This window comes from Cebus imitator, unplaced genomic scaffold (assembly GCF_001604975.1).
Source record: "Cebus imitator isolate Cc_AM_T3 unplaced genomic scaffold, Cebus_imitator-1.0 Scaffold79, whole genome shotgun sequence".
Lineage (NCBI taxonomy): Eukaryota > Metazoa > Chordata > Mammalia > Primates > Cebidae > Cebus > Cebus imitator.
The window spans coordinates 2,024,088-2,037,905 of record NW_016107394.1 but is presented as its reverse complement, the minus strand read 5'-3'; the positions used below and the strand labels follow the sequence as shown (position 1 = coordinate 2,037,905).

At 46.6% G+C, this 13,818-nt stretch overlaps 1 protein-coding gene and 1 pseudogene across 2 annotated transcripts; one reads left to right on the top strand and one right to left on the bottom strand.

Moving 5' to 3' along the window:
- Window positions 1-3,900: 3,900 nt before the first annotated feature.
- Window positions 3,901-9,373, bottom strand: LOC108307531 (folate receptor gamma-like). Its single transcript, XM_017532923.2, has 5 exons — window positions 9,238-9,373; window positions 8,869-9,042; window positions 4,654-4,842; window positions 4,322-4,456; window positions 3,901-4,216 (listed from the first exon to the last, which is right to left on the bottom strand). The coding sequence occupies exons 2-5, from the start codon at window positions 9,034-9,036 to the stop codon at window positions 3,974-3,976; spliced, it is 735 nt and encodes a 244-aa protein (XP_017388412.1). The 5' UTR covers window positions 9,037-9,042; window positions 9,238-9,373; the 3' UTR covers window positions 3,901-3,973.
- Window positions 9,374-11,487: 2,114 nt separating this feature from the next.
- On the top strand, window positions 11,488-12,428 carry LOC108307533 (annotated as a pseudogene). The gene has a single exon (XR_001826558.2). The product of XR_001826558.2 is annotated as a U2 small nuclear ribonucleoprotein B''-like (transcript).
- Window positions 12,429-13,818: the final 1,390 nt, after the last annotated feature.

Sequence of the window (13,818 nt, the reverse complement as noted above, 5' to 3'; positions counted from 1 at the left end):
TGGTTCATGAGGAAGCAGGTATGTACTGAGGTGTGATTGACCTATCATTATGGCTGGGAAACTTAGATTTTAAAGTTTTTCTGGGGTCTCTTTGGCCAAGAGGTGTCCATTCAGTTGTTTGGAGGGCTGAGAATTTAATTTGTATTTTCCAGAGGGCTGAGTCCTCTGAAGACCTCAGCAGGTGGAGAACTCTGGAATCCTCAGGCCTCCTTTCCTCCTTTATACCCCAGTGCTGACTAGAGAAGGGTAGACAGATGTCTAGGAACGCCTGAAGATGGGAGCTCCTCTAGAGGGAGCTCCTGCCCTCTCATTCTCTGCCCCCAGCCTGGGGGCTGATCATCCACTAGACTTTATTGCCCCTCCACTGCAAGAGTGAGACCTGCTCCCTGAGCCAGTCCCCTGGGCCATGATGGCTTCAGAAAAAGCAACCAGCAAATGGAAGTTTGGGTTAGAGGTCAAGTTCAGTTCCTCTGGTGAGTCCTCACCAATTGTGGAGCCTCAATGCCCTGCTCCAAAGGATGAGGTGGTGTGCCTATCTGGAATCTGGGTGCCAGGTCCAGCAGGGAGCAACAGTCAAACAGCCAGCTTGGAACCAGTCCAGAGAGTATCTACCTGAGCTGGAAGCTTAATACCACAAGGTTAACCATTGGCATTCCTTCCAACCCCAACCTGAAGGCTGACCTAGGACCAGCCGCAGATAATAGGAAGCTGTTTGACTCACAGAGGTGGAGATTCTGGGCCTCAGGGAACAGAAGAAGGGCCTCAGAGTTAGAGAGGAGAGAAACCTGAGCTCTTCCCTGAGTGCCAGCCCATCACATGCAATCTCACAGCACTCATCTTCCCAGCTGCAGAAACTACAGATCTTAGTCTGATTCTAAGCCTGACTTCTTTCACCTAGCAGTTGCAGGAGAGAAGCTCTGTGAGGGGCCCACAGGGCACCATCCTAACGAATGTAGATCGAGTGTTTCTTCTTTGGCCTAATCGGCTGCCCGCTCCCCACATAACCCTTTTTTTTTTTTTTTTTTTTTTTTTTTTTTTTTTTTTTTTTTTTTTTTTTTTTTTTTTTTTTTTTGAGAAGGAGTTTCACTCTTGTTGCCCAGACTGGAGTGCAGTAGTGCAATCTTGGCTCACTGTAACTACCACCTCCCAGGTTCAAGTGATGTTCCTGTCTCAGACTCCTGAGTAGCTGGGATTACAGGCATGCACCACCATGTCCAGCTAATTTTGTATTTTTAGTAGAGACGGAGTTTCTCCATGTTGGACTCCCACCCTCAGGTCATCTGCCTGCCTTGGCCTCCCAAAGTTCTGGGATTATAGGCGAGAGCCACCATGCCCAGCTCCCCTCATAACTTCTATCTCACCGACCCTAGAATTCTGCTTGCACTTCTATTACCTCTAAACCTTTGCACTTGCTGAGACCTCTCTGCAGAATGCCATTGTTGTTCTTGGCAAACATTACTCCTTTGGAAGCCTTCTCTGACCTCTGTGGGCTTCAGCAGAACAACACCACACTCTGTGCTTCCCTCTGTGAAAGCCTCATCTCATTGTTCTAAGAGTTACTGGTTCTCAGAACTGTCTGTCCCCACCAGACCTTGCAAAGAACTCAGTTTCCTTCCTGTCAGCTGAGACCAGCATGGGCCAGTGGACTGGATGCTCAGAAAGCATTAGTTGACTGACAGAATGGATGCAGTGATTCCTTAACTTACTGAGCACCTTCTCAGTGCCAGGCACTGACCCAGGCCCTGGGGTTGGAGCATAAAATGACATAGATACAACCCTGCTGTCGGGAGAGTATGTTTTGTTAAGGGAAAGGTGTACAACAAACCCAGTAGACAAAAATCTGCACAAGGGCACAGAATGGTGTGACGAGAAATCAGCTGGGTGGCTTTGTTAGGCTGAGCGGTCAGAAGTCATTTTAGGGGGACGTGTAGGTTACCATCTAAGTGGCCACAAGGGGCAGGCCTGCAGAGGATTAATGAAGAACATTTCAGGCATGCAGAGAAGGAGTTGCTGGAGTAAAGACCCCCAACATGAGAAGTGTGACTGGAACTCATTTACAGAGGCGGTACAGGGAAGATTTGGCTTGAAGGCTCAGAGATGGGGCACACCTTCTATGCCATTGAAGAAGTTTGGTTTTTACAATAGACACCACTGGAAAGCATTGAAGGGTTGGTGGAAGAGTTGTAACATAAGACGTGTTTAGGTTTTAGTTTTACTTTTTTAAAAAAGGTCCATCAGTTAGTAGAACATGTAGGTGGAAGGGTACTGATGAATAGAGTATCTCTAGTTCTCCATTTTCTCCCTACAACATATTTACTAGTTACAAAGGGGTAAGTGTAGTGGAGAAACCTGGCAGACATGATCTCAACCAAAAGATCGAAGTTAATGTCACCAGGAACAGGCAAACCCCACACCACGTGGCTCCCATTATGATGCATGAGATAACCACGTAGGATATTCATGCCCAAAATGCATCACCTCAATGAATCATAAGGAAACAGATTAACCGAAATGGAGGGGTATTCTACCAAATAACTGGCCTGTGGCTGTCAGCAATGTCAGGATCATAAAAGAAACCTATTCCTTCCAATGCCCGTCAGTAGGAGACTGAATTCAGTGTGATGTGCACATAGAATGGATTATTACACAGTAATTTAAGATCTCAATAGGTCACCATGGACAGACCTCAGGAACAATGACAGATGAAAACTGCACTGAGATGCCCTTTTCCCCACCTGTAAGATGAACAGAAAACCAAAGTTTGATGGCATATCGTATTGACAAGGTTGTGAGTTGTGAAGTAACAGGCACTTTCTCTCTCTCATCCTCTTTTTTTTTTTTTTTTTTTTTTTTTGTTTTTTTTTTCTCTTTTTTTTTTTTTTTTTTTTTTTTCTTTTTTTTTTTTTTTTTTTTGAGAGTAGGTCTTGCTCTGTTGCCCAAGCTGGAGTGCAGTGGCACAATCACGGCTCACTGTAGCCTCAGCCTCCCAGGGCTCAAGCGATTCTCTCGCCTCAGCCTCCCTACTAGTTGGGACTACAGACACATACCACCATGCTAAGCTATTTTTTTTTAGTTTTTTGTAGAGATAGGGTTTCACCATATTGCCCAGGCTGACCTTGAACTCCTGGTTTCAAGAGATTCTCCTGCCTCAGTCTCCCAAACTGCTGGGATCACAGGTATGAGCCATCGCACCCAGCGGAGAGACGGGCACTCTCATACTTTGCTGGTGTAGGGGGGGCACATTGCTACAACCCCCATAAAGTTGTAACTCTCAAAATTAAATGTACTCTTGACCCAATAATCCTTCTGGAATTTAAGTACAACATTCCACTTAGTAAAAGATTGTTAATTGCAACATTAGTTGTCATTTTTTTTTAAAAGTACGTCAGGCACAATGACTCATGCCTATAATCCCAGCACTCTGAGAGGCCAAGGAGGGAGGATCGCCTGGGCCAGGAGTTCAAGACCAGCCTTGGTAACATAGCAAGACTCCTGTCTGAAATGAATGAATGAATTAGTTCATCATTGAGACCCTCCTCCCCACCAATATCTCCAACCAGCCCATATCTAGTGAGGGAATGATAAAGAAACTCTCAGCTTGAAAGAAACTTCCCTACTTGAAGCCCAATAACTCACTGGCTACCTCTGCCCACCTTCCCTCCATCTGTGTCTTTGCCTGTATGTACTGTGGGTGGGATGAGCTTGGTGTGAGGGGAAAGCCAGCGCAGCAATAAGAGACCCAGACTAAGGGGTCAGATACTGTATTCTAGCTCAACCTCTACACCCTACTTCCCAGTGAACGTCAGGCTAGTTCCAGTCTGATTTGGGGCTTATCAGTGGAAAAGATGAAGCATTGTGTCCCTCCAACCCACTCGTCCCCAAATTACAAGACACAAGACACACGTGGATCTGTCTATTAGAATGAGTTGTCGGAGGAACCCCAGGGGACCCTTCTTGGATCAGGAACCAATGTTCACGGTCCCAAAATCCCACGGGACGGAGCCCCAGCCTTCATGGCCACAGCATAGAACCTCACCACCTCCTCGTTGGGGTTGCCATGGGCCGAGTCAAACCAGATCTGGATGCAGCAGCCGCTCCCTCGGCTGTAGTCGCTGACCTTGTAGGAGTGACTCCAGAGGCCCTCACAAAGGGCGGCTGCAGTGGGGAAGCAGGACTCAAAGGTGCGGCAGAGGGCCCCGGCTGGACACATTAATCCCTGAGGGAGGAGACCATGAGACCCTTAGCTTCTGGGCCAGACCGCACCCCTCCCAACCCCAAAGCCCCACTCCCACTCCTCATCTGGTCTCCTCCCAGCCCTCACCTGAGGTCCAATTCCAGCCTTTGTGCCAGTTGCTCTTGCAGGTGTAGGAGGTGCGACAGTCCTCCCACCAGCGCTCGAGTCCTCTTTGCACAGGGGCACGTTCAGGATGCGTTCTTTGCGCCAGCTCTGGTTGACCTGGGTGGGGAGGAGAGGGAAGGCTCCTGGCAGCCACGTATCTCAGCAGCTGCAGGCTTGAAGGGGACCAGAGCTGTGGGAGGGGGGAGGGCCTCCACCACCCTCAGACCCGAATTCCTGGACCAAACCTTCCCTGCAAGTGGCTGGCAGGCTCTGCCGTCTGCTGAGGGTGATGTTTGTGGAAACAGCACTCATACCTGCTGGATCCAGGGCCCCAGGTTGGGTGAGCACTCATAGAGACAGGTGTCCTGGATGAAGTGGCGCTTCCAGGCGGGCTCCATCCTGCCACAGTGCTCCCAGTTAAACTTGTACAGGCGGGAGGTGTCCTTGTGCAGCTCCTGGCTGGTGTTGGCCGTGCAGCAGGCATTCTTCCTCCAGGGACGGCACTGGGTGGGAAAGATACAGGACTGAGACCCTCCCCACCACAGCCATTTCCTCCATATTCTGGATCCTCTGCCCCAGGTAGGTCATCCAGAGGAACACTTGCTGGGGAGGGCCATTGAGGAACCCCCACCTTGGGACAGAGGCAATTACAATATTGGTGCTTTTTTCACTGTTTATTTATTTATTTAAGACAGGGTCTTGATCTGTTGACAAGGCTGGAGCACAGAGGTGTGATCATAGCTCACTGTAGCCTCTTCTTCCTGGGCTCAAACAATCCTCCCACCTCTGCTTCCAAGGAGCTGGGATTCAGGCACATGCTACCACCCCTAGCTAATTGAAAATGTTTCTGTGGAGATGGGGTCTCACTATGTTGCCTGGGCTGGTCTCAAACTTCTTAGCTCAAGCAATCCTCTCATTTCAGTGTCTCAAATCCCATTAGAGGCATAAGCCACCATGCCTAGTTAATTTTGACTTTTAACAGAGGGTAATACAGGGGATATAGGAGGTGACGGGGAGCCACTGTCTGGGAGAGTAATTATTATTTGTACAGCTCTAACTGTTCAAAAAGTTATTTTATGTTATTCAGTATATTTATATTTTTCATTTTGCATCCAGCCAATATTAACTGAGTGCTTAATATACATCAGACACTGCTAGGTCCTAGGAACACTGCTGTGAACAAAACAAATAACATCTCTACCCTACCCTTAGGGAGGGTACGGTTTTAGTGGGTGGGAAGTCTGTGTGTACAGGGAAGACAAAGAACACTCTAGGCAGAAAGTCATAGGTGCAAAGTCCCTGAGGCTTTTGTACTTTATCTTCTCAACAACTCAGCACCAACCCTTAGCTCCATTTTTACAGTTTAAGTGACCTATACCCATGGTAAATAGTGGGCTTAAGATTTAGGCAGGGCACAGTGGCACACACCTGTAATCCCAGCATTTTGGGAGGCTGAGGCAGGCGGATCTCAAGGTCAGGATTTCGATACCAGCCTAGGCAATCTGGTGGAACCACATCTTTACTAAAAATATGAAAATTAGCTGGGCATGGTAGCACACACCTGTAGTCACAGCTACTCAGGAGGCTGAGGCAGAAGAATCGCTTGAACCTGGGAGGTGGAATTTGCAGTGAGCCTAGATCACTGCACTCCAGCCTGGGCGACAGAGTGAACTCCGTATGATAAGAAAAATGATTTAGCTCAGGACAGAGAGGAGAGGGATCTGGCCCCAGGTTGTGGTGGATGGTGGAGGTCTGGCTTTCCCAGGGTCTGGAGGTCCAGGCGAGGAGACTCCAGATAGATACTGGGAGTGGTGTGGAAAGAGAAGATCTATAGCCTGCACGTAGGCCTGAACCTGGACTTGACTAAATGTAGGAAAGGCCATCCTAGAAAGGTAAATACAAGGAGGTAAGCCAAGCAGAAATGGTGGAGATTTCTCTTTGGAAATCACTCTAGGCCAGGATTCAGGAAACCTGAGAAATCAGGAATCAATTGCTTAAAATTTCTGGGCTGAACCCTCGCATCTAGGGTCAAATGATGGCAGAGGTGTGACAGGCCTGAGCACCCAGGAGAAACAGTAAGGAAATCCATGGGAGTGGAGCCAGATCTACCCATCTCTCACACTCTGGGCCACACCTGGTGCTGGGTGACACACAACATGCTTCCCCGGCTGCCCGACTTCACACTTGCGTTTCCTTGCATCTCCAACTCTTGGTATCCCTGCAAGACCCCTTGCACATCATGGGTCTTGGGGTTTGGCAGACATGGGTCTTGCCTGTCAGAGTCAGGAGTTTCTGCCTCTGAAAGGGTTAGTGAATACAGCTAGTGCTTGACTTACGACCACGATCGGCTCCAACAGACCGGTCATAGCACGATTTGGTCGTAAGTTGAGTAGGCTATATGTACAGTACTGTGAAATGATATTATAAAAATCTTTAAGTCATATTTTATCATAATTTTCTTTTATTATTGTTATATATCATAATTTTCTTTGTTCATTTTATGCCATTTGTATCATCTCTACACCATTTTGTTTCTTATTTTTACATTCGTCAGGTTTAAGTAAAACACTGCATTACCAGTAGAACTGGTTTAATATTTGCAAAACATACAAAATTACAAAATACAGGTACATATAAAAATACAAAATACATGTGTAAAAAATACCATAGGAAACATTTTCCCAATTGTAAAACATATCAAAATATATAAACATGTATGAAACATTTTATTGGCCGCTGGTGCTTGGCTGTGGATCGTTGATGTCATCATCTGTGGCAGCAGTTGGGGTTACCGGAGTTGGTTTTTTCATAAACATGGTGAGCTTTGTCTGAATTGTATGTTTCTTTTTTTCTTCATAAATTTCACAATACGGACAGAACACATCACGTGCCATCCGTTCAATCCTTGCAAATCGTTCGACGTTTGGGTCCATTGCTTCGAAATGTATAAGAAATTTATTGGGAGGGGTTTGATTAAAAATATCCAAGACACAAAACACAAATTGCTGTACCGAGTCTGGGATAACAGTTGAAATGGTGTACGCGGAGATGGTAGTGCTGCCGGAAGCTGGTCCGCACTGTCGTACGCCCAGATGGGCAACGTTTGCGCTGCCAGACGTGGAGCAGTCGTGGCTAGCGATTGTGGTCGTAAAGTCGAATGGTCGTAAGTTGCACAGGTCGTAAGTCGATCAATACCTATATAATGGAAAGAACTCTCTGGCTATAGTAGGGGCTCTGCAAATATCATCACTCATATATTATATAGCTCACAGCCCTGAGAATTATAATCATCTATCTCCCTCAAAGGTCTACATCTACACCATTTTTTGGCAAAGAGGAGGTGCCCTAGGAGGTTCTGAAAAGTAAATGAAGTGGTGGGCACAGAGTTTCTGTTTCAGTTTTGGAGGATGAAATAGGTCAGGTGATGAATATGGTAGTGATGGTTGCACCACATGAGCATACTTAATGCCACTGAACTGGACAGTTAAAAACAGCTAAAATGGGATATTTATGTTCTGTATCTTTTCTTTTTTTTTTTTTTTTTCTAATTTTACCACGGTTTTTTAAAGAAAACAAATGGAATGTTGGGAATGACTCAGATGTCACCGGGCTTCCGGGCTGTCCTCTCTTCACTTTAGCCCTCAGATCCTGTCCATGCCACAGGCTTCCCCTGGGCACATCCCAGCCCTCTGGGAATGTGAACCCTTCTAGGAAGCAGACCAGGAGATCAGAGGAATGAAATGCAGGCACTCTCCTGAGCCTGGAGTTCAAATTCAAGCTCGCCCTCCCCGAGCTGCCTCAGTGGCCTTACCTGTGGAATGGGGACCCTGGCCTTCCCTCCCCTACTTTTTGGGCATCAGCACCCTTGGCTCTGGCCACACTGGACCCACCATGGCTCATGCCATCACCCTCTGACCTGAGTGCATGCTGTCCTCCGCCAGGCTGCCCTTTCCTGCTTTTTCCTCCTGGGAAACTCTTACTTATCTTCCCAGGCCAAGGCCAATGGCCTCTTCACTGGGAAGTCTCCCCAGCATATCTGATTGGTCACTGTCTCTTCAGTACCTAATGGGGGTGGGAAGCTGGCCTGTTTGTACGTGTTGGCCGCACCATGACCATGAGGGGCCCAGCTCCTCTTCTACTGTGCCATTGAGCTCTGTGGACTGACATGTAATTAAGCCTGGGAAAGTATGGACAATCCCTCTCCACAGTTCCCACTTGCACCTGCACCCTCTGTGGGCCTATTTCCTCATTTGCATAAGTGGAGACCACCACACACCCACCCTGCCCTTTGGGCTTATTCACTAACATGGCATGAGTGAAAGCATGTGAGTCATAGGCTCATAGTGGCTGTTAGGTATGTGGTCTCTTTATTATTTTAGATTTGATGGCCTCTGGTGGGGAGACCCTCCAGGATCACAGCAGCCATCCTCCTGCCTTCATCACCTCCCACAGCTGGCTTCTCCACCCCACTAACGTTTGTCTATCAGAGGCAGCCCTCTCCCCTGCCGCAGAACCCACTTTATCCTCACCTGGCCATACAGGTTGTCCTCGGGGCCGGGCTGTGCCTTGTGGTGCATGGTGTCCATGCAGACATTCAGCAGGCCCATCCTGGCCCTCATACTCCTGGGCTGGGCGCTCCCTGCAGCGGTCACCAAAGCCAGAAGCAGCAGTTGGGTCACCTGCCAGGCCATGCCCATCTGTTCCTCTCAGAGACCCACAGTCAGAGGTGGACAAGGCCTGAGGGAAGGGCAGCAGCCACAAGATTGTGTACTGTCCCCCTCCCAGGCCCAGATCTCTGCCCTCCCCACCCTGCATCCCCCACAGGGCAGCTGAGCCAAGAAAGGAGAGGTATGTAGAGGTGAGAAGGAGCCCTTCCCCGGCTTGGAGGCAGTACCCACCTGTTTCCCACCCAACAGAGCTCTAGGTTCAGGCTCTGCCACCAGCTTTCTCTGTGACTTATAGGAAGCCGCCACCCCTATGGACTTCCCCTCTTTTATTTCTTCAGTATTTTATGCAATTCCTCTCAAATTTGCACAAGGTGAAACCACAGGTCATGGCCTGCTGATGCAGGGGTGGGACTCTAGACAGCCTCAGACTTGTGCTTGCTCAGCCCATCCTCCTATCCTGGGGCAGCTGAGGTTTAGATGCCCAGGGAATCTGAGCTGGGGCCAGCAAAGGCCATGGAGCCGTCAGCTCTCGTTCATGGTCCCAGAGCAGATGCTGTGGGAGGCAAGGGGGTGGGCATCTCAGGAAATTACCCAGGGAGAGTCAGGCTCAGAGCTAGGGGGAGGCCAACAGGTCAGTGGCAAATGGAGGAGGGGGCTGAGTAAGAACAGCGGGCGGTTGGGCCATGGAGGCAAAGACATCAGAGAACCCAGCCTGTCAGGCGATGGGGAGGCACTATCTTGCCTCCCACCTCTCATCCCCACCTTCCCTTCTGTCCTGTGGCAAGGCCTTATCTCCATCCTCAGCCCACCTGGGAATGTGAACCCTTCTAGGGACCAGACCAGGAAACCAGAGGAATGAAATTCAGTCACTCTCCGGAGCCTGATGGGGAGTCTCTCCCACCTCCCCACCCACTTTATAACCCCATTCTGCCTGCTTGATTAGACCCTCTGTTAGGGAAGGTGGATAAGGCTTTGTCTAGGAGATAGCTCAATTGTCTTTGAATAAGGACCCAGTTAAATTATGCTACATCTACCTGTTGCGAGAAATCAGGGAACCGGAGACCAATGAGGTTACAGGAGGATTTATTTCAGGTGTACACCGGCTCAGTGGATTTGCATACAGAAAGTCTGAGCAATGGACAAAGAGAACAAGTGTCTTTTATGCATCCAGGGCCCCGAAATCATGAAGCAGGAAGCAGGTTTACAGAAGCGAGAATAAAAGCAGTTAATCAAAACTGCGACAGGCTTACATATGATGCTTGGTATACGGGCCAGGTGTCCCTTATCTTGGACTTGGGCCGGTTTGGACAGTGCTGCATGAGTTTATTTTTTGGCCTTTGTCCTGGCTCCTTGCTGTCTGCAGTTCCGGCCTGCTTAGACATTTCTCGTGCCTTCACTGTGTTACTTAGATACAAAACAGACTATGTGAAGTTATACAGGAGATAGATACCTACAGATTCCTAAGCTTACTCATACTATAGAGGTAAGGGTATAAGGAAAATTTGGTTTCCCTCCTTATGTTGAGGGAATGCTGGAAAAGTCTCCAGAGCACATTCCTCTGAACTCTGGCTTCTGAGGTAATGTTATCAAGGTTTCCCCTGGGCCTGGGCTTTGCCTGTTAACTGCCTTCAGCCTAATACAGAAGACTTGTTTTATTCCCTTTTTGATTTTTAATTTTCTTTTCTTTCTTTAATTTCCCACCTCATACCTAATGGAATTTAATGTGGTAACAAAGAGAAAGTTCCTAATGTACAAATATGGAAAAATCTCCACGTGCATTGTTAAGTGGAAAAAGAAAGGTGTAGAAGAATGCTATGTAAAAAAACAATCTGTGTAAAAAATGAATTAGAATGACTGTGTTAATCAGGTGTGGTGGCTCATGCCTGTAATCTCTGCACTTTGGGAGGCCGAGGTGGGCGGATCATTTGAGGTCAGGAGTTCAACATCAGCCTGGTCAACATGGTGAAACCCCATCTCTACTAAAAATACAAAAATTAGCTGGGTGTGGTGTAATCCTATGCCTTACGCCTGTAATCCTAGCTACTTGGGAGGCTGAGACAGGAGACTCACTTGAACCCAGGAGGCGGAGTTTGCAGTGAGCGAAGATCATGCCACTGCACTGCAGTCTGGACAACAGAACGTGACTCTGTCATTAAAAAAAAAAAAAAAGAATATCTGTATTTGCAAGTGAAAATTCTGTGGCAAGGTATGAAAAGAAATTAATAAGGTGGTCACCTGCCAGAAAAGGACAGGATTAGGCATGAGACCTTTCTCTGTAAACCTCTGCACATTGTTTTAGATGTGTGAATGTATATCTTATTTAAATATATATAAGTATGTGTGTATATACACACACATATACCAAATATGAAATGAAAATACTAAGGCACAGAATAACTTATCTGACTTGATAATATTTATGTAAATTTTGATAACACTAGAATGTATATAATGGTACATTTAAGTTAAGGATACTATATATGGCGAGGGACAGCGTACGCCTTAGATTATTTATTGTCTGTTTTTGAAGAATTTAACACAAACATGGATATCAGACCAAATCATACAATTTATATCAACAATATGAATGACAAAATTAAAAAGGTAGAATTGAAGAGATCCCTCTATGCCCTGTTTTCTCAGTTTGGTCATGTGGTGGACACTGTGGCTTTAAAGACAATGAAGATGAGGGGGCAGGCCTTTGTCATATTTAAGGAACTGGGCTTACCCACGAATGCTTTGAGACAGTTACAAGGATTTCCATTTTATGGTAAACCAATGTGAATACAGTATGCAAAAACAGATTCGGATATAATATCTAAAATGCGTGGCACTTTTGCTGACAAAGAAAAGAAAAAAGCCAAAGCTGTGGAACAGACTGCAACGACCACAAACAAAACGCCTGGCCAGGGAACTCCAAATTCAGCCAATAGCCAAGGAAATTCAATACCAAATCCTCAGGTCCCTGATTACCCTCCAAACTATATTTTATTCCTTAATAACTTACCAGAAGAGACTAAGGAGATGATGTTATCCATGCTGTTTAATCAGTTCCCTGGCTTCAAGGAAGTACGTCTAGTACCAGGGAGGCATGACATTGCTTTTGTTGAATTTGAAAATGATGGGCAGGCTGGAGCTGCCAGGGATGCTTTACAGGGATTTAAGATCACACCATCCCATGCTATGAAGATCACCTATGCCAAGAAATAACATTTGGGATAGTTGTCTTTAAAGGACTTGGTATTATGTGTTTGTTTTGATAGCATTTAGTTGGGTCATTTTAATAGTTAGAGATTAGGGGGAGTGAAAGTGAAATTTTTGTGAAGGACTTAAACTAGTGTTTCTTTAGCCTTGGTGAACTATGAAATATGAAGGCCTTAATTTTGTACAATAAACTTTTATTTGTATTCTGTGTAAAAAAAGAAAATAGGCAAAGGACTTGAATAGATATTTCTCCGAAGGAGATGTGCAAATGGCAAGGAAGCACGTGAAAGGATACCCAACATCATTAGCCATTGGGAAAATGCAAATCTGGCCAGGCGGGGTGGCCCACGCCTATAATCCCAGCACTTTGGGAGGCCGAGGAGGGAGGATCACCTAAGGTCAAGAGTTCGAGATCAGCCTGACCAACATGGAGAAATCCTGTCTCTACTAAAAATACAAAATTAGCTTGGGCGTGGTGGTGCATGCCTGTAATCTCAGCTACTCAGAAGGCTGAGGCAGGAGAATCACTTGAACCCAGGAGGCAGAGGTTGTGGTGAGCCAAGATCGCACCATTGCACTCCAGCCTGGACAATAAGAACAAAACTCTGTCTCAAAAACAAACAAACAAAAAGTAAAATGCAAATCCAAAGCACGATGAGATACTACTTCAAATGCCTTAGGATGGCCATTATCCAACCCCAAAATGGAAAATATGTGCTGGTAAAGATGTGGAGAAATTGGAACCCTCATATATTGCTGGTGGGAATGTAAAATAACACAGACAGTCACTGAAAAGTTTGGTAGTTCTTCAAAAATCTAAACATAGAATTACCATATGATCCAGGAATTCCATTCTCAAGGACTCAGACAATACTTGTATGCCAATATTCATTGCATCATTATTCATTTAGCCAGAACGTGGAAACACCCAGGTGTCTGTCAACAGATGAATGGAAAAACAAAATGTGGTATATACATCAACAGAATATTATCCAACCGTAAAAAGGGATGGGGTTCTGATACATGACACAACATGGATGAACCTTGAAAACGTGCTACATGAAGTCAGCCAGACACAAAATTGTATGATCCCACTTATGTAAGAACCTAGAATAGGCAAATTCAAAGAAACAGAAAGTAGATTAGATGTTACTAGGGGCGGGAGGGTGGAAGTAGGGGACAATGTGGAGTTACTGCTTAATGGTTCCAGAGTTTTGGTTTGGGGTTATGAAAATTTTGGGGCCGGGTTCAGTACCTCACGCCTGTAATCCCAGTGCTTTGGGAGACCAAGGCAGGCAGATCACGAGGTCAGGAGGTCGAGACCAGCTTGGCCAATATGGTGAAACCCCGTTTCTACTAAAAATACAAAAATGAGGCCGGGTGTCATGGCTCATGCTTGTAATCCCAGCACTTTGGGAGGCCAAGGCAGGTGGATCACTTGAGGTCAGGAGTTCAAGACCAGCCTGGCCAACATGGTGAAATCCTGTCTCTACTAAAAATACAAAAATTAGCCAGGTGCGGTGGCTCAAGCCTGTAATCCCAGCACTTTGGGAGACCGAGGCGGGTGGATCATGAGGTCAAGAGATCGAGGCCGGGCGCGGTGGCTCA